This window comes from Haematobia irritans, chromosome 1, assembly GCF_050003625.1.
Source record: "Haematobia irritans isolate KBUSLIRL chromosome 1, ASM5000362v1, whole genome shotgun sequence".
NCBI lineage: Eukaryota > Metazoa > Arthropoda > Insecta > Diptera > Muscidae > Haematobia > Haematobia irritans.
In genome coordinates, this window is record NC_134397.1 from 174714910 (window position 1) to 174734937 (window position 20028).

Genomic DNA, 20028 nt, shown 5'->3' on the forward strand with positions numbered 1-20028 from the left:
TTGGTTATTTGTTGATTTATTGTATTTATTTTTTTGGTTTGAAAGCTTTTGTTTTTGGAAGGTTAAATGATCTTCTTCTAAATTTCCCTAAAAGGCTATGTGGTCAGGTTATATTAACTTTAATTTGTATTAAAATATGCCAAACGAAATATTGATCCAAATATTATAAGAAAATTATTAAGATATTGTGATTTCCTTCCCAGCAAAAAACAAGTATATACGGCCGTAAGTTCGGCCAGGCCGAATCTTATGTACCCACCACCATGGATTGCGTAGAAACTTCTACGAAAGACTGTCATCCACAATCGAATTACTTGGGTTGTGGTATCTTAAAACTTCTTAACATCGTTTTCTAAATTGTGATTTAGTCCATACATGGTATATATTAGACAAAAAAGTTGTGTATAGTTAAGTCTACAAATAATTACGAATCGATATGGACTTTTTGTACGCAGAGAGCCAGAATTGAAATATGGGGGTCGCTTATATGGGGGCTATATACAATTATGAACTTGATATGGACCAATTTTTGTGTGATTGGGGATCGATTTATCTGAGGGCCATATATAACTATAGACCAATATGGACCTAGTTGTTAACGACCATATACTAGCACAATGTACCAAATTTCATCTCACTCGGATGAAATTTGCTTCTCCAAAAGGTTCCAAAACCAAATCTCGGGATCGATTTATATGGGGCTATGTACGATTATGGACTGATATGGACCACTTTTGGCATGGTTGTTAAATATCATATACTACCACCACGTACCAAATTTCAAGAAGATCGGATGAATTTTGCTTCTCCAAAAGGCACCGGAGGTCGAATTTTGGGATCGGTTTATATGGAAGCTATATATAATTATGGACTGATAGAACCAATTCCTGCATGGTTGTTGGATACCATATACTAACATCACGTACCAAATTTCAACCGAATGGGAACAATTTTGCTCTTCCAAGGGGCTCTGGAGGTCAAATCTGGGGATCGGTTTATATGGGGCCTATATATAATTATGGACCGATATCGACCAATTTTTGCATGGGAGTTTGAGGCCATATATTAACACCACGTACAAAATTTCAACTGAATCAGATGAATTTTGGTCTTCCAAGAGGTTCCGGAGGTCTAATCTGGTGATCGGTTTATATGGGGGCTATATATAATTATGAACCGATGTGGACCAATTTTTGCATGGTTGTTAGAGACCATATACTAACACCATGTACCAAATTTCAGCCGGATCGGATGAAATTTGCTTCTCTTAGAGGCCTCTCAAGCCAAATCGGGGGATCGGTTTATATGGGGGCTATATATAATTATGGACCGATGTGGACCAATTTTTGCATGGTTGTTAGAGACCATATACTGACACCATGTACCAAATTTCAGCCGGATCGGATGAAATTTGCTTCTCTTAGGGGCCTCGCAAGCCAAATCGGGTGATCGGTTTATATGCGGGCTATATATAGTTATGGACCGATGTGGACCAATTTTTGCATGGTTGTTAGAGACCATATACTGACACCATGTACCAAATTTCAGCCGGATCGGATGAAATTTGCTTCTCTTAGGGGCCTCGCAAGCCAAATCGGGGGATCGGTTTATATGCGGGCTATATATAATTATGGACCGATGTGGACCAATTTTTGCATGGTTGTTAGAGACCATATACTAACACCATGTACCAAATTTCAGCCGGATCGGATGAAATTTGCTTCTCTTAGGGGCCTCGCAAGCCAAATCGGGGGATCGGTTTATATGGGGGCTATATATAATTATGGACCGATGTGGACCAATTTTTGCATGGTTGTTAGAGACCATATACTAACACTATGTACCAAATTTCAGCCGGATCGGATGAAATTTGCTTCTCTTAGAGGCCTCGCAAGCCAAATTTTGGGGTCCGTTTATATGGGGGCTATACGTAAAAGTGGACCGATATGGCCCATTTGCAATACCATCCGACCTACATCAATAACAACTACTTGTGCCAAGTTTCAAGCCGATAGCTTGTTTTGTTCGGAAGTTAGCGTGATTTCAACAGACGGACGGACGGACATGCTCAGATCGACTCAGAATTTCACCACGACCCAGAATATATATACTTTATGGGGTCTTAGGGCAATATTTCGATGTGTTACAAACGGAATGACAAAGTTAATATACCCCCCATCCTATGGTGGTGGGTATAAAAAAAAAGCGTCGCCAAAAAAGTAATGAAAGTGTTCTTTTTGGATTCGGAAGTGGTGCAAAATTGACGCAGAAGCGATGCATTTAACATGGGCTTGTCATAGGACAAGCCTTTATATATAGCACCCAACACTTTTGACGGATGTGATATGGTATCGAAAATTTAGATCTACAAAATGGTGCAGGGTATAATATAGACGGCCCCGACCGACTTTAGACTTTCCTTACTTGTTTTTTTTTTTTTTTTTTTTTTTTTTAACAAACGAAGAGTCGATGTTCGTCTTTTATACCTTTACAAGGTATGTTAGAAGTAGAAGCAGTATTCATAAAAGCTTCAAGTAGAACGAGTAGTTTTTTTTTTTTTTGGGGTTTTAGAATAAAGAGTCATTTGTTTTAGGATTTTTAGTTCTGATACAAAAAGATCCCCTCTTTATAGTAAGAGCATAACATGATAGAAAATATTAACCTTAGACGATATTATATATAAAGAATAACAATATTTCATACATTTATCTAAGAATGATAATTAAATTAGAATTTTTATAGCATTCAAAAAACATTTTCGAAATATCTCAGTATTATACTCACCACTAGATTATTTAACTAAAACACGTAATATGTATTTGAGTTTGAAATTCCCCATGCAATTTCAAAACTCATCAAAAAAAAAAAATAAATAAATAAATATAATAAACAGTTAATAAAACATGCCACACAAAACGAACAAAATGCATATGCAAAGATAAAATAACACGAAAATTATAAACAAAATAAAAAACACAAAACACTAAAAAAAAATACAAACATTTAACGAGCAACAAACATTTGTGAGACAACACGCCGTGCAATACACCATACGTAATTCCACTAACTACGGCACTCCATAGTAATGGGCAATACTCACGGTCTGGTTATTCGTGGCTGTAGTATGCGAAGCGGTTTGTTGTTGAGCCGATTGCTGTTGATGTTGCAAGAAAACCAAAGGACCGATATTATGGGCAGGTGATCCCGTATTATTAGCCTGGGTGGATTTGCCATGAGGGCCCATTCCTTTTGGCTGTTGCACAATGGGTTGTGTTTTGCTGGAGGGGGGAGCCACACAACTATTATCAAATTGATAATACATGACATCAGTGGCTGGAGCTGCTCCGGCATAGAGATTACCATTACCACCACCACCACTTGGATTTGAGGCCGTTGCATTGGGTTTATAAAGATTACAAGGCATGGGGTCGGCAGTTTGAGCCCCGGAAATATGATAGGCGGTAGGTTGTTGTCCCGACTGTTGTGTTGCATTGGATGTGGTCTGTTGTTGTTGCTGTTGCTGTTGCGTTTGAGGCTTTACTGCATTCCTAACAAATTCTGGCATATGTGGCATTTTATAGTTGTATATGAACGGTGGCTCATATTCATTGTTTGTGGGATAGGCCAAGAAAAGATCCGATTTGGCTGGATGTAAACGTGAATTATAACCTATACCAGGATATGAAGGACCCATCAAGGGATAACCCATACTACCCAAAGGTGGATAATTACCACCTCCGGTTAATAATTGTGTTTTGGTTATGGGAGCCTGACCCGACAAACGTCGTGTGGGTACTCCCAAATCAGATTTGGCATCACGTTTTTTGGCATGTATCGATGCTGTCGAAGGTCCCTGATAATAATAGGGGGCAGCTGGAGTATTTGGCCATTCTACAAAATGATCCATTGTATGATAAGAAGTGTTAGTAAGAGAATTATTTGCAATACCCGTACCACCACCACCACCGCCGCCGCCATTACTACTATTGGCACTAATACTACCATTACTGCCCCCTGGGCCAACTATGGAACGACCCGCATTGTTGAGACTAAATTTATACTGATTATTCTCAAAAGTCGTATAATTCAATAGGCGATGACTGGGTATTGATTTTTCACCTCCACCACCACCATTGGCTCCCTCTTTATCCGATGATCGGTGTTTCGAGCCATTCCCTGTCTGTGTAGTCTATCCCAATTGGGGGTGGAATAGAAATTAAAGTAGCAGTGGGAGGATTTTAGTGTGCATGATGGTAGAGCGTAGTTGGTTAGTTAGTAGCATGGAATATAAAAATGTGGTCATATGAAAATAAAGTTAATTTAAAAAAGTTCTTCTCCCAAGCTAGGGATGGGGGTTAAGGGTAGATTTTTGTTTTTCATAGGAAAATTGGTGGGAAAAAAAGGTAAAACTAAACAATAGAGAGATTAAAATAGGGATTCATTTACCGTTACTAGATGACTGTTAACTGCTGAACCACAGGATGTATTAACGGATTGATGTTGCAGATGGGATTGTTGGTGTTGCATTTGCTGCTGCTGATGCTGTTGCTGCTGATGTTGCTGTTGTTGGTTAGTGGTTGTGTATTTGCTGTAATTTGGTTTGGTTTGATGGTTAGAAGTCTCCTGGCGTCTATTGCCATAAAATGAGTTTTGCCTTTGCTGTTGTTGTTGTTGCTGGTGCTGTTGATGTTTTTGATTACTCACAGTCTGTTGCATGAGGCTGTTGTAAGCTTGGGAATTACCACCTCCATTAATAGAGGATTTACGATGGCTACCGCTGGATGCCCCAGAGGACTTGTTAGTACCATACCGTGTACTATCACTTGATCTGTTTGATGATGTAATGGTGAATATGCCCATACCACATAAAGTTGGAAAAAGTGCGTCCAGTTCATTTGGTTTGTTTTGTAAAGGTTGGAAAGTCGGCGGGATAGAAACAAAAAATATGTGTGTGTGTGTTCAAATTAGTAAAGGTAAGAGGATAAATTTTTCATTTAGATGCCCATGCTTATGTACATGTGGGTAAATGGTCTATGTGCAATTTCTAAATTGGGATTTAGTGTTTTTATGGTAATACTCCTGTGTATATATATATTTCGCAATAACCAAAAAAAACAACAAAAAAACATTTACCTTTCAGATGAATAGGCATAATCCTGATCGGCTCCCAAACCAGAGTCTGTATGCTCATGTGATACCCTTAATGCTGAATTTTCCATTGGGCTTAAATTAGAACCGGTCGGTGATATGAAATCACCCATACTCATGCTGGACATCATGCTGTAGAAAAAAGAAAGATATTCTTTAACTTAATGTCGAACTTTTATTTTATATCAATTAAAAAATTTTGAAAAGGACTAAAATTATAAAGTATACATAAAAAAAACGTTTAGAAAATGGGCGTAGTAAACGTTTCTCTCTGAAAAGTTCAATCTTTTATGAAAAAAATGTGTTTATCTCAAAATTATTTTTGCCGTGTATAACAACATTTTTATCCTACACTAAAAAAAAGCATGCCCGGTTCCAAATATTTTGTCTTTACACTATTGATTTTAGTTTTTATACCCTTCACCATAGGATGGGGGTATATTAACTTTGTCATTCCGTTTGTAACACATCGAAATATTGCTCTAAGACCCCATAAAGTATATATATTCTGGGTCGTGGTGAAATTCTGAGTCGATCTGAGCATGTCCGTCCGTCCGTATGTTGAAATCACGCTAACTTCCGAACGAAACAAGCTATCGACTTGAAACTTGGCACATGTAGTTGTTATTGATGTAGGTCGGATGGTATTGCAAATAAGCCATATCGGTCCACTTTTACGTATAGCCCTCATATAAACGGACCCCCAAATTTGGCTTGCGATTGCTCTAAGAGAAGCAAATTTCATCCGATCCGGCTGAAATTTGGTACATGGTGTTGGTATATGGTCTCTAACAACCATGCAAAAATTGGTCCATATCGGTCCATAATTACATATAGCCCCCATATAAACCGATCCCCCGATTTGGCTTGCGAATCCTCTAAAGAATCAAATTTCATCCGATCAGGCTGAAATTTGGTACATGGTGTTAGTATATGGTCTCTAACAACCATGTAAAAATTGGTCCACATTTGTCAATAATTATATATAGCCCCCATATAAACTGATCCCCCGATTTGACTTGCGGAGCCTCTAAGAGAAGCAAATTTCATCCGATCCGGCTGAAATTTGGTACATAGTGTTGGTATATGGTCTCTAACAACTATGCAAGAATTGGTCCACATCGGTCAATAATTATATATAGCCCTCATATAAACCGATCCCCAGATTTGGCTTGCAGAGCCTCTAAGAGAAGAAAATTTCATCCGATCCGGCTGAAATTTGGTACATGGAGTTAGTATAGGGTCTCTAATAGCCATGCAAAAATTGGTCCACATCGGTTCATAATTACATATAGCCCCCATATAAACCGAACACCAGATTTGACCTCTGGAGCCTCTTGGAAAACCAAAATTCATTTGATTCAGTTGATATTTGGTACGTGGTGTTAATATATGGCTTCAAACACCCATGCAAAAATTGGTCGAAATCGGTCCAAATTATATATAGCCCCCATATAAACCGATCCCCAGATTTGACCTCCGGAGCCCCTTGGAAGAGCAAAATTCATCCTATTCGGTTGAAATTTGGTACGTGATGTTAGTATATAGTATCCAACAACCATGCAGGAATTGGTTCATATCAGTCCATAATTATATATAGACCCCATATAAACCGATCCCCAGATTTGACCTCCTGTTCCTTTTGGAGAAGCAAAATTCATCCGATCTGGTTGAAATTTGGTACGTGATGGTAGTAAATGATATTTAACAACCATGCCAAAAGTGGTCCATATCAGTCCATAATCATATATAGCCCCCATATAAACCGATCCCGAGATTTGGTTTTGGAGCCTCTTGGAGGAGCAAATTTCATCCGAGTCAGTTGAAATTTGGTACATTGTGCTAGTATGTGGCCATTAACAACCATGCCTAACAAGGTCCATATCGGTATATAGTTATATATAGCCCTCAGATAAATCGATCCCCAATCACACAAAAATTGGTCCATATCAAGTTCATAATTGTATATAGCCCCCATATAAGCGACCCCCATATTTCAATTCTGGCTCTCTACGTACCGTGCAAAAGTCCATATCGATTCGTAATTATTTGTAGACTTACCTACACATACCCTTTTTGTCTAATATATACCACGTATGGACTAAGAATTTAGAAAACGATTTAAAATACCACAACCCAAGTAATTCGATTGTGGATGATAGTCTTTCGTAGAAGTTTCTACGCAATCCATGGTAGTGGGTACATAAGATTCGGCCTGGCCGAACTTGCGGCCATATATACTTGTTAATTTTGATTGCACATTACTCAAAAGTACTATAAACTTTACCAAAAAACAACTTTTTAAAAATAGCGTTATGATGTTTTAAATGCATCAAACTTAATTTCATAGAATTCGGTCAAAGTTTTAAGACGTAAGAATTTATTTTCTGGTTGAATCTTAGAAGATACAGTGTATATTTAAGGGTTGATAATTTTGTAAAATATTACTTTTCGTTCAGACGGAGAATCGAACCGTATACAATACAGTTTGTATGGCAAACGCACTATCCGCTGGGTGAGGTTAGGTGGCGGCCCGATGTATCAGGCTCACTTAGACTATTCAGTCCATTGTGATAGCACATTGGTAACTTTTCTCGTATCACTGAGTGCTGCCCGATTCCATCCCAGTAAACAAAGCGTCGCCAAAAAAGTAATGAAAATGTTCTTTTTGGATCCGGAAGTGGTGCAAAATTGACGCAGAAGCAATGAATTTAACATGGGACGGAAGTCCTCTATTTCAACAGCCGTTGCACTGAATTTGCATCACTTCTTTTGGTGGGATCCGAATTCAATGTTTTGGATGTGAATTATGAAATTTTGTAATATTTTGAAAAATAAATAATTTTTAAATTTTTTTTTTATGAGTTTAAATGCATTCTTACGCTTATATGGAAGGCTTGACATCAAATATTTAAAAAAATTGCAATTTTTCAGATTTTTTCGACAAAATTTAAATGATTTGTACCATTTTAAGAATTCTTACTCTGTTTTTAACCTATTTGAAACAAAAAAGTTGAAATTTCCCATTAAAAGTCGTTTAAGATTTTCTTCTATGGAAACGCGATTGCCGAAACATTCTTACACAGTAACACATATTTCAATTTTTCTTAAAACTTCGCATTTTTCCATCAGTTAGGGTTCATTTTCACAAGGACATTTAATTAAAAAGTTAAAATGAGCCATAATTTTATTTTGGGGTCGATTTTCATGTTGCAGTTACATTTTATTGGGGCTCATATTTTGGTATGAAGCAACGCCTCAAATTTGTGGCCCTGTTCCATTTAAGTTTTGTGGCCCATTTTCCTGCGTCCATTTTCATACGGACAGAAGCCTCTCTATAGCTCTAATGTTATGCGTGTTATGTGGCATCGTCTGGTTTCAACAAGATGTCATGCAATGCGGGCTCTTGAATTTTGGGCAAAAAAATTTGATTACATCCCACGGTAGCGCTCACCATTCTCACATATGTTACGATTTGCATCATCTTTGAAGAAGTACGGCAGAATGATGCCACCGCACCAAACTGTGGCTCTTTCTGGATACATTGATAGATTTTGCAATGCTTTTGGCTGATCGTTACCCCAAAATCGACAATCGACTGCTTATTTATGTTCCCAAAAAGTCGAATAAATAAAATAAATCGAAGATGTGCGCCATGAACTTTCTTAACAGAACATGCATTTTAATATAAAATTCAATAATTTGTAAGCGTTGTTCATTTTAAAGACCCTTCATGGTTAAATTATAGGCCAAACTAAAGATGGTTGACATGGTAAAACAAAACATAAAACGTGCGTCAATCAATAAATCAGTTTTGCCAATGAGATAATAGCTAAAAATCACCCATTACACGAAACCTCAAAATGTATCTTATTTAAGACATAAAGTCGGAAAAGAACAGAGTTTGATATAAACGAAACGGACTGTGGAATGAACACATGTTTTAATTGCAAAAATAAAAATAAAAATTGTAACAATAATTTTTTTGTGGTAGTAAAGGACATTTAAAAAATTTACCAAAATAACAATGTTTGCTATACTCATTTTCCAAACGTTTTTTTTTTTTCATTGCATGTATTGGTTACACCACTTAATACTATATGAATAATTTCAACTCTAATACTCACCGAACCAGACCACTATTTCGATCACACTCCCTCGATGATATTGTACTGGCCGAACGTATTGAACCATTTTTGGCACCATTACTATCATTGGGATTAGAATTTTGGTAACATAAGCTACGGTATACGTAATATGATAACAACACAATAACTCAAAAAATATGCTGGCCTCCAAAAGGCCTAAGCTTCACGGCAATACTTACCCTCTAATACGATCTACACGATTTTTGCCATGACCACTAATGGAACCACTACCATTGGTAATGGTATTACCAGATCCTGTACTTTTGCCGCCCACACTATTTTTGCTATTGCTCTTGTGTATGCGTATATTCGAGTTGGAACGTTTCGATGTTGTCTCCACCACAGTATAGGGTATTTCACGTAATTGATCCTCGGTCATTCCAGCAGTGTCCACTAGATCAAATTGTAAATGTTTCGCCAACTCACTGTTCCAAATACGTGTGCGAGAATCCGAGGGTGATCTGTGGATAGAATGAACAAAAAATGAAAGGAAACTGGATTATGGCATCTTTCAGATCGTCCCCATACTTGTTCTTTTTGTGTCTCCTTGACTTATGATGGGAATGCGTGTCTGAATGCGAATCATTACTATGTAGACTACGTGCCACCATACTGCTCTTCGATACCGAAGCCTGTTGAACTGAACTTTGGCCTAGACTAGCTTCTTGTTGCCTCCTTTGCGCCTCACGCCATTGTGTACTTGAATCTACCAATTCTGAATGAGATCCCACAGCACTGGCACTACGTGCCGCCGACGATCGATGACCTGAATAGCTGCGTCCACGTGTACTTTCATGATCGGATCCACCAGAATCACGTCGATGACGTGACCTTCGATGCTTTCGATGATGTGAACGTCCCGAACGACCAGATCCACGTGATAATTCACTCTCATTATCTGAAGTTCGTCGATGGCGATGTTTGTGCCTGTGTAATTGAAAGAAGAAAGACAAAAAATGAAAAAATGCTATGCGTTTTCAACAACAAAGGAAGAATAAAGTTTTAAGGATGGGCATATTTTAAATAAGCGGTTTGACCCAGTGAATGAATATATATGTACACACTGAATAAATTCAAAGAGAACTATCTTTTATTTCTTGGATAACCGAATTTAATTCAGTTTAATTAAATTTAATTTAATTTAAATTAATGTAATTTAATTTAATTTAATTTAATTTAATTTAACTTAATTTAATTTAATTTAATTTAATTTAATTTAATTTAATTTAATTTAATTTAATTTAATTTAATTTAATTTAATTTAATTTAATTTAATTTAATTTAATTTAATTTAATTTAATTTAATTTAATTTAATTTAATTTAATTTAATTTAATTTGATTTAACTTAATTTAATTTATTTTTTTAATTTAATTCAATTTCGGGGGGTTTCCCAATAATTTTTGTATTATTCTAATTTTTTGTTTCTCAAATAATGTTTAGAGGATGGGCTCTTTTTTCCTTGGTGTGCTTGATTTTTTTTTATTTTATTTTATTTATATTTTTTTATTTTATTTATATGGTGTGTTTTTTTGGAATTTAACTTAAATTCAATTACCTTCGTGTTGAACGTGAATCATTGGATGAATGACTTTCCACTGAACTAGATCGATAGCGTTGCTGATGCGATGCTGACGATGATACATGATCACGCTGTGAAGATCGCGAATGCGAGTGATGATGATGGCTACTATTGCTGCTAACGCCATGGATAACACTACCTCCACCACCTCCTCCGCCAGCATTTACACCATTACCACCTGTGGTGCTGGCCGATCGTACAGAACGTGGACTGGACGGTTTATTGCCAAATAGCGAACGTTGTTGGGTCCTTGGCCATGGGGCACTACGGGTGCTACGCGGAGAATCAGGTGCCTGCATGTGATTGTTATTGCCACTGCCACCACCACCACCGACGTTGTTATTATAATTACTCTGACTATGCGGCATTGTATGCTGTGACGGCTGATGGTGATAGGGATTTATACCCAGACTAGTTGGTATACTGTATGTTGATCGATAAGGACTCTCGTAATTGCTGTAATCATAAAACGAAATAAAACTTGGAATGGTGAGAAAGAAGACACGTCAAATATTACAAGTAATCATATATTCGTCTATAGCCCATTGATCATAGAATCATGATCGATTTGTAGGCATTGGCTTGTTTCGCGTTCCAGACCAATAAAAAATTGATCAATTACATTGTCATAAAAAACAAATTGTTTAATCATAAATCTAAATTAAAGGTTGTTATGTACAAGTGTAGTCTAAATTGGCCAATATTGGAAATGATACCACCGGACCAGTGAGTATGTTTGACTAACTTGATGGTTTGCTCAACACATCAAGCTCCAAACATAGAATCAATTGGGAGGAGAATGCGCTATTTTGAGATTAACAAAGAAACAAATGCAAAACGATAACTGCATATCTCTTGACCACATTTCGATATAGTAAATTTTAAAATTATATGTTTATGTAATTGAGTAATTACGCGAACAATTTGTTTCTTTTCGATTTGAGTGGTGGTACAGTGGTTTTGTGGTTAATCATGAACAAGAAGGAACTAAATTTTGAGTGGCCTCGAATATCATTCATCGTCAATCAATCGTTGAAGTGTACAATCCTTTTATTCGCATATTTAGTTTTAATGTTGCTGTAGTAGGTACCTATTACGAATTTATAGGTTGGTGAAAAAACAAGATATGAAGAAACTCCGCATGATCCACTGGTCAACCAACTTCAGGGTTACTTTCCACTGGTCAACCAACTTCAGGGTCACTTTCTACTGAAACTACAAAAATTGGACATGGCTAAGAATTGTCGACTCTTTTCAATTATAAAAGGAAAGGAAATATATCTTATTTTCCATGAAAGATGTTCTAACCGGAAATGAATCACGAACAAGGAGTTAAATTTTTGGCGGATATGTTATATCACAACCCACAATTGTGACGCCGATAGTCACATCATTCGTTTTCGGCTTCACATTTAATTTTTTTTATTTTCCCTTTCTTTGATTTTTACCTGAAGTTGATTTATATTTTGTTTTGTAATTTGAATTTAAATTGTTTTGTTATCTTATATGACCTATGAATTAAAGTTATTTTATTTTTAACGAACAATGAAGTATTAGATTTTAAGTTAATACTCTAGTGTAAGTAATTGAAGTAAATAAGTTGCCGTTAGAAACAACAACATAACAGGTGACCATCACCTATTACGCAGGCTGGGGAACGGTATAAAAGGCCGGCAGCATGTGAGATCGGGGACAGTCAATCAACAGCAGCGAAGGAGATAACATCAACGAGGTAAGTGAGCACCACAGTAGATATTTGAAATCGGTAGCCTAATTTGTAGAGTAGTAATAATTCAGCTAGAGGTGTGCGACCACTCTGGCCACGTGATCCTACTCCTCCATACTCTTTCCCTATCCCATAGCTTGAGGTGTGCGATCACTCTAGCCACGTGTTCCTATTTTTCCTCCGTTCCTAGCCCATAGCTAGAGGTGTACGACTACTCTAGCCACGTGTTTCCCCCCGTTTCTCCTTTCCCTACTCCTAGCCACGAGCTCCTACCGTTCCTACCCCATAGCTAGAGGTGTGCGACCACTCTAGCCACGTGTTCCTACCTCTTCCCCTTTCTCTACCCCTAACCACGTGCTCCCACCTGCCCTCCTTTCCTATCCCATAGCTAGAGGTGTGCGACCACTCTAGCCACGTGTTCCTACCTTTTCTCCTTTCCCTATTCCTAGCCACGTGCTCCCACTTTTCCTCCTTTCCTATCCTATAGCTAGAGGTGTGCGACCACTCTAGCCACGTGTTCCTACCTCTTCCCCTTTCTCTACCCCTAACCACGTGCTCCCACCTGTCCTTTCCTATCCCATAGCTAGAGGTGTGCGACCACTCTAGCCACGTGTTCCTACCTTTTCTCCTTTCCCTACTCCTAACCACGTGCTCCCTCCGTCCCTCATTTCCTACCCCCCTAGCTAGAAGTGTGCGACCACTCTAGCCACGTGTTCCTACCTCATCCCCTTTCTCTACCCATAACCACGTGCTCCCACCTGTCCTCCTTTCCTATCCCATAGGTGGAGGTGTGCGATCACTCTAGCCACGTGCTCCTACCTCTTCCCTTTTCTTTACCCCTAACCACGTGCTCTCACTTTTCCTCCTTTCCTATTCTAAAGCTAGAGGTGTGCGACCACTCTAGCCACGTGTTCCTACCTTTTCCCCTTTCTCTACTTCTAACCGCATGCTCCTACCTTTCCTACCCCCTAGCTAGAGGTGTGCGACCGCTCTAGCCACGTGTTCCTACCTTACCTCCTTTCTCTACCTCTAACCACGTGCTCCTACTTTCCTCCTTTCCTATCCCATAGCTAGAGGTGTGCGACCATTCTAGCCACGTGTTCCTACCTCTTCCCCTTTCTCTACCCATAACCACGTGCTCCCACCTGTCCTGCTTTCCTATCCCATAGCTAGAGGTGGGCGACCACTCTAGCCACGTGTTCCTACCTCTTCCCCTTTCTCTACTCCTAACCGCATGCTCCTACATTTCCTATCCCATAGCTAGAGGTGTGCGACCACTCTAGCCACGTGTTTCTACCTTTTCTCCTTTCCCTACTCCTAGCCACGTGTTCCTACCTTCATCCATTCTCTAATCTTAACCACGTGCTCCCACCATACCTCCTTTCCTTCCCCTAGCTAGAGGTGCGCGACCACTCTAGCCACGTGTTCCTACCTTACCTCCTTTCTCTACCCCGAACCACGTGCTCCCACTTTTCCTCCTTTTCTTTCCCATAGCTAGAGGTATGCGACCACTTTAGCCACGAGTTCCTACCTCTTCCCCTAACCACGTGCTCCCTCCTGTCCTCCTTTCCTATCCCATAGCTAGAGGTGTGCGACCACTCTAGCCACGTGTTCCTACCTTTTCTCCTTTCCCTACTCCTAGCCACGTGTTCCTACCTTCCTCCATTCTCTAATCCTAACGACGTGCTCCCAGCTGTCCTCCTTTCCTATCCCATAGCTAGAGGTGTGCGACCACTCTAGCTACGTGTTCCTACCTTACCTCCTTTCCCTACTCTTAGCCACATGCTCCTACCTTTCCTACACCATAGCTAGAGGTGTGCGACCACTCTAGCCACGTGTCCGCATTTCTATCGAGTCTTTCCCTCTCTCACAGCTAGAGGTGTGCGACCACTCTAGCCACGTGTTCACCTTTCCCATTCATCCTCCCTTTTCCCACAGCGAATCCAGCCCACATAACCCTGCCTACCCACAGTCCTGCCCAGCACCCGACTAGAGGTGTGCGCGTTCACTCTAGCTCTAGTTGTACCGCAGTTACTAACACTCCGTAACGTCGCCGGCCCAGTGTTCCTCCAACCGATACAGCATCACTGCCGCTATCATACCAAATTAGTATTAAGCCCAAATTCTAAATACTGCACAATAAAGATATTTCACTGTAAACGAAATATCTTTCTCTTCTTTCCCCTGTTTAAAAATAAATATTTTCTGTGACGTACCCTGGCCATCGAGAGCCTTACCCCAGCTAGTAGTGGGAAAACCCGTCGTTACACAATTGACCACATATCTTGGTGAGATCTACTAACCAATATCCTTTTAAAATGGCCACTGCTAAGTAGCAAAAATTGTAAAAACTACTCAAATTGTCCTATATCTCGAATACATATGTATTGTCTGATAAATCATAAATGCTATTTTGTACAATTGCATTCAAATTGCTCTAGCTTTATATTTCCCATGTTTTTTTTACTAACATTGTGTTTCATCCCAGGACGTTAACCGTTTTAAATTTTAATTCTAGAGATTTTGTTGAAGTATAAAAAATTGTCTCCAAATCGATTAAGATATAAATATTTATATATGGGAATATAAACATTCATAATAACTCCCAACAAATTGGAAGGAGTTGAGATGGTAACACAAATTTTGGTCTACATAGTGGTAAAGGGTATAATATAGTCGGCCCCGCCCGACTTTAGACTTTACTTACTGGTTTTTACTAACATTGTGTTTCATCCCAGGGCGTTAGCCGATTTAAATTATAATTCTAGAGATTTTGTAGAAATACAAAAAAATGTTTCCAAATCGGTTAAGATTTAAATATTTGTATATAGGATTATAAACCTTCATAAGTCCCAACAAATTTGAAGGAGTTAACACAAATTTTCTACATAGTGGTGAAGGGTATAATATAGTCAAGCCCGCCCGACTTTATACTTTACTTACTTGTTTTTCTTTAGAAAAGATATACATAAATAAAATTAAATGGTTCTAAAAAACTTATACTGTGAACTTCTTCTCTCTTAAGGCCGGTACTATGTTCAATTTCAGCTGCAAAATCCCATACAAAACCAAAAATGCGAAAATATAGCGAAATTTTTTCCATTCGTGGTACTTTATTTAGAACAGAACATTTTCATTGCTTTTTGGGTTAAACTTTCCACGATTGTCGTTGAATTTTACAAACCAACTAAATAGCTACATTAAAGAGTAAAGATTCATTGTTTTTTGGCGGCCTATTAAAGATGCCTTAAATCACTGTGAACACGTGGTAACTTTTTTTTGCCATATCTGGTATGGCACCCGTTGAATGATAATTATTAGCCTGGTTACACAATAATTATGGTTGAATATTGGGTAGTTGTCTTGCATTCCACCCTGCCATTTTCTGTGGTCATTCATCGATGGAATGAAGGGGCAAAAAAAAGCGAACTTGCTTCAATTTTTCTTACTATTATTATGGCTACAATCTGGGATATTTTCGGTGCGGGTTGTTTTAAATATTTGTAATTTTTCAACCATTTGGCATGTTGTTGAAACGAATGAAATGTAACAAGAAAGTGCAAGGAGAAGTAAGCAGCTACAGCTCCAATCTGCCACTTAGTCTTCTCTCAATGATGGCTGTTCATTTCAGATTCGCGGTTTCTTCGTTAGTGTTTTTTTTTTTTTTTGCTCAACTTGTGTTTTACCTCATTTTCATTCATTCGTTTTTGCCTATGATTTATTCGAGACTATTTAAAGTAAATTTGTGTGCTTTGGTTGTTCTGTTGCATCAGGAAGTTACTCAAGGGAAATCTATAAGTCTGTTGTAGCTCTTCTTATTTTTTTCACATTGTTGTGGCGTCCACTTCTTTTGGCCAGTTGGTGATTTAATGTTATTGGTTTTTAAGTTATGGCCAATTTACATTACAATGCAAGCATACTTCCTCCCTCCATCATTGCATTGATGAACAATTTTCCAAAAAGAGAGAGGATATGCTGAATCACAGATCTTCAGTTGATGCTATGAAGAACTATTTTTGTATTTGGTTAGGGAGGAGGATATGATGTTGACGACTATAATCGACATTTTGTCCATGTCGACAAATCGACACATCAGTTAGAAATATAATCTCCGCCATAACAACAGGTGTTGCAGTTAGATGGAAAGATTGCCTTGTCAAATGTGATTTCAGCATGAAAATTATAAACGATTAGGATTATCAAGATGGATATTTGTGAAACGTTACTTTGATTGTATTGTATTTTCCATCAATAATGGTAGACGAGGTATTATGGGGTTGAACATTTGTATATAATCCCTAGAAACAGTCGTCTGATAGTCTTACTAAGGAACGAACTACAGATTGTATTTACAATCACAAAGTCTACTGCCCAAGTTTTCGATTATTTGTTCATTTCTATAGAAAACTTCGTCAAAATTTCATTTCTATAGGAAATTTTGTCAAAATTTCATTTCTATAGAATATTTTGTCAACATTTCATTTCTATGGGAAATGTTATTAAAATTTAATAAGAAATTTTTCGAAAATTTCATTTCTATAGGAATTTTTATCAAAACTTAATTTCTACAGGAAATTTGGCAATATTTTACTTCTATAGGAAATCTTGTCAAAATTTCATTTCTGAAGGAAATTTTCTCAAAATTTCATTTCTGAAGGGAAATTTTGTCAAAATTTTATTTCTATGGGGAATTTTTTAAAAATTTAAATTTTATAGGAAATTTTATCAATATTTCGTTTCTATAGTACATTTTATCAAAATTTCATTTCTATAGGAAATTTTGTCAAAATTTTATTTCTACAGGAAATGTTGTCAAAATTTCCTTTCTATGGGAGATTTTATTAAAATTTAATTTCTATAGGAAATTCTGCCAAAATTTCATTTCTATAAGAAATTTTGTCAAAATTTCATTTGTATAGAATATTTTGTCAACATTTCATTTCTATGGGAAATGTTATTAAAATTTAATAGGAAATTTTTCGAAAATTTCATTTCTATAGGAAATTTTGTCAATATTTTACTTCTATAGGAAATTTTGTCATGAAATTTTGACTGGAGGAAATTTTCTCAAAATTTCATTTTGGAAGGAAATTTTGTCAAAAGTTTATTTCTATGGGGAATTTTGTAAAAATTTAATTTTTATAGGAAATTTTATCAATATTTCATTTCTATAGGAAATTTTATCAAAATTTCAATTCTATAGGAAATTTTGTCAAAATTTTATTTCTACAGGAAATTTTGTCAAAATTTCCTTTCCATGGGAGATTTTATTAAAATTCAATTTCTATAGGAAATTCTGCCAAAATTTCATTTCTATAAGAAATTTTGTCAAAATTTCATTTCTATAGAATATTTTGTTAACATTTCATTTCTATGGGAAATGTTATTAAAATTTATTAGGAAATTTTTCGAATTTTACTTCTATAGGAAATTTTGTCAATATTTTACTTCTATAGGAAATTTTATCATGAAATTTTGACTGGAGGAAATTTTCTCAAAATTTCATTTTGGAAGGAAATTTTGTCAAAAGTTTATTTCTATGGGGAATTTTGTAAAAATTTAATTTTTATAGGAAATTTTATCAAAACGCCATTTCTATAGGAAATTTTCTCAAAATTTCATTTCTATAGGAAATTTTGTCAAAATTTAATTTCTGAAGGAAATTTTATCAAAACGCCATTTCTATGGAAAATTTTCTCAAAATTTCATTTCTATGGAAATTTTCTCAAAATTTGATTTCTATAGATTTTTTTTTCCAAAATTTAATTTCTGTAGGAAGTTTTGTCAACATTTCATTTCTATAGGAAATTTTGTCAAAATTTTATTTCTATGGGGAATTTTGTAAAAATTTAATTTTTGTAGGAAATTTTATCAATATTTCATTTCTATAGGAAATTTTATCAAAATTTCATTTCTATAGGAAATTTTGTCAAAATTTTATTTCTACAGGAAATTTTGTCAAAATTTCCTTTCTATGGGAGATTTTATTAAAACTTAATTTCTATAGGAAATTCTGCCAAAATTTCATTTCTATAAAAAAATTTGTCAAAATTTCATTTCTATAGAATATTTTGTCAACATTTCATTTCTATGGGAAATGTTATCAAAATTTAATAGGAAATTTTTCGAAAATTTCACTTCTATAGGAAATTTTGTCAATATTTTACTTCTATGGGAAATTTTGTCATGAAATTTTGACTGGAGGAAATTTTCTCAAAATTTCATTTTGGAAGGAAATTTTGTCAAAAGTTTATTTCTATAGGGAATTTTGTAAAAATTTAATTTTTATAGGAAATTTTGTCAAAATTTTATTTCTACAGGAAATTTTGTCAAAATTTCCTTTCCATGAGAAATTTTATTAAAATTCAATTTCTATAGGAAATTCTGCCAAAATTTCATTTCTATAAGAAATTTTGTCAAAATTTCATTTCTATAGAATATTTTTTCAACAGTTCATTTCTATGGGAAAAGTTATTAAAATTTAATAGGAAATTTTTCGAAAATTTCATTTCTATAGGAAATTTTATCAAAATTTCATTTCTATAGGAAATTTTGTCAATATTTTACTTCTATAGGAAATTTTGTCAAAATTTCATTTCTGGAGGAAATTTTCTCAAAATTTCATTTCTGAAGGAAATTTTGTCAAAAATTTATTTCTATGGGGAATTTTGTAAAAATTTAATTTTTATAGGAAATTTTATCAATATTTCATTTCTATAGCAAATTTTATCAAAATTTCATTTCTAAAGAAAATTTTGTCAAAATTTCATTTCTGAAGGAAATTTTATCAAAACGCCATTTCTATAGGAAATTTTCTCAAAATTTCATTTCTATGGAAATTTTCTCAAAATTTGATTTCTATAGATTTTTTTTCCAAAATTTAATTTCAACATTTCATTTCTATAGGAAATTTTGTTAAAATTTCACATCTATATGAAATTCTGTTAAAATTTAATTTCTGTAGGAAATTTTTTTATCATTTAATTTCTATAGGAAATTTTATTAAAATTTCAAATCTATTGCAAATTTTGTCAAAATTTCATCTCTACAGGAAATTTTGTCAAAATTTCATTTATATAAGAAATTTTGTTAAAACTTCGTTTGTATAGGAAATTTTATTAAAATTTCGTTTCTATGAGAAATTTTGTCACAATTTCATTACTATAGGAAATTTTGTCAAAATTTCATTTCTATAGAAAATTTTGTTAACATTTCATTTTTATAGGAAATTTTATCAAAATTTCCTTTCTATAGGAAATTTTATCAGAATTTCATTTCTTTATCAAATTTTGTTAAAATTTTATTTCTATAGGAAATTAGGTCAAAATTTCATTGCTATAGGAAATTTTATCAGAATTTCATTTCTATAGAAAATTTTATCAAAATTTCATTTCTGAAGGGAATTTTATCAAAACGCCATTTCTA

At 35.7% G+C, this 20028-nt stretch overlaps 1 protein-coding gene across 1 annotated transcript in view; it reads right to left on the minus strand.

The window, feature by feature from the left end:
* Positions 1 to 4994: 4994 nt before the first annotated feature.
* Positions 4995 to 20028, minus strand: part of LOC142233256 (uncharacterized) — a 91957-nt gene continuing 76923 nt past the window's right edge. The window contains exons 11-17 of the mRNA XM_075304108.1: positions 11045 to 11333; positions 10854 to 10915; positions 9825 to 10223; positions 9476 to 9757; positions 9276 to 9389; positions 5134 to 5280; positions 4995 to 5079 (exon numbers count right to left, since the gene is read on the minus strand). Of these exons, the coding sequence (XP_075160223.1) occupies positions 4995 to 5079; positions 5134 to 5280; positions 9276 to 9389; positions 9476 to 9757; positions 9825 to 10223; positions 10854 to 10915; positions 11045 to 11333 (1378 nt within the window). The remainder of the gene's footprint in view (positions 5080 to 5133; positions 5281 to 9275; positions 9390 to 9475; positions 9758 to 9824; positions 10224 to 10853; positions 10916 to 11044; positions 11334 to 20028) is intronic.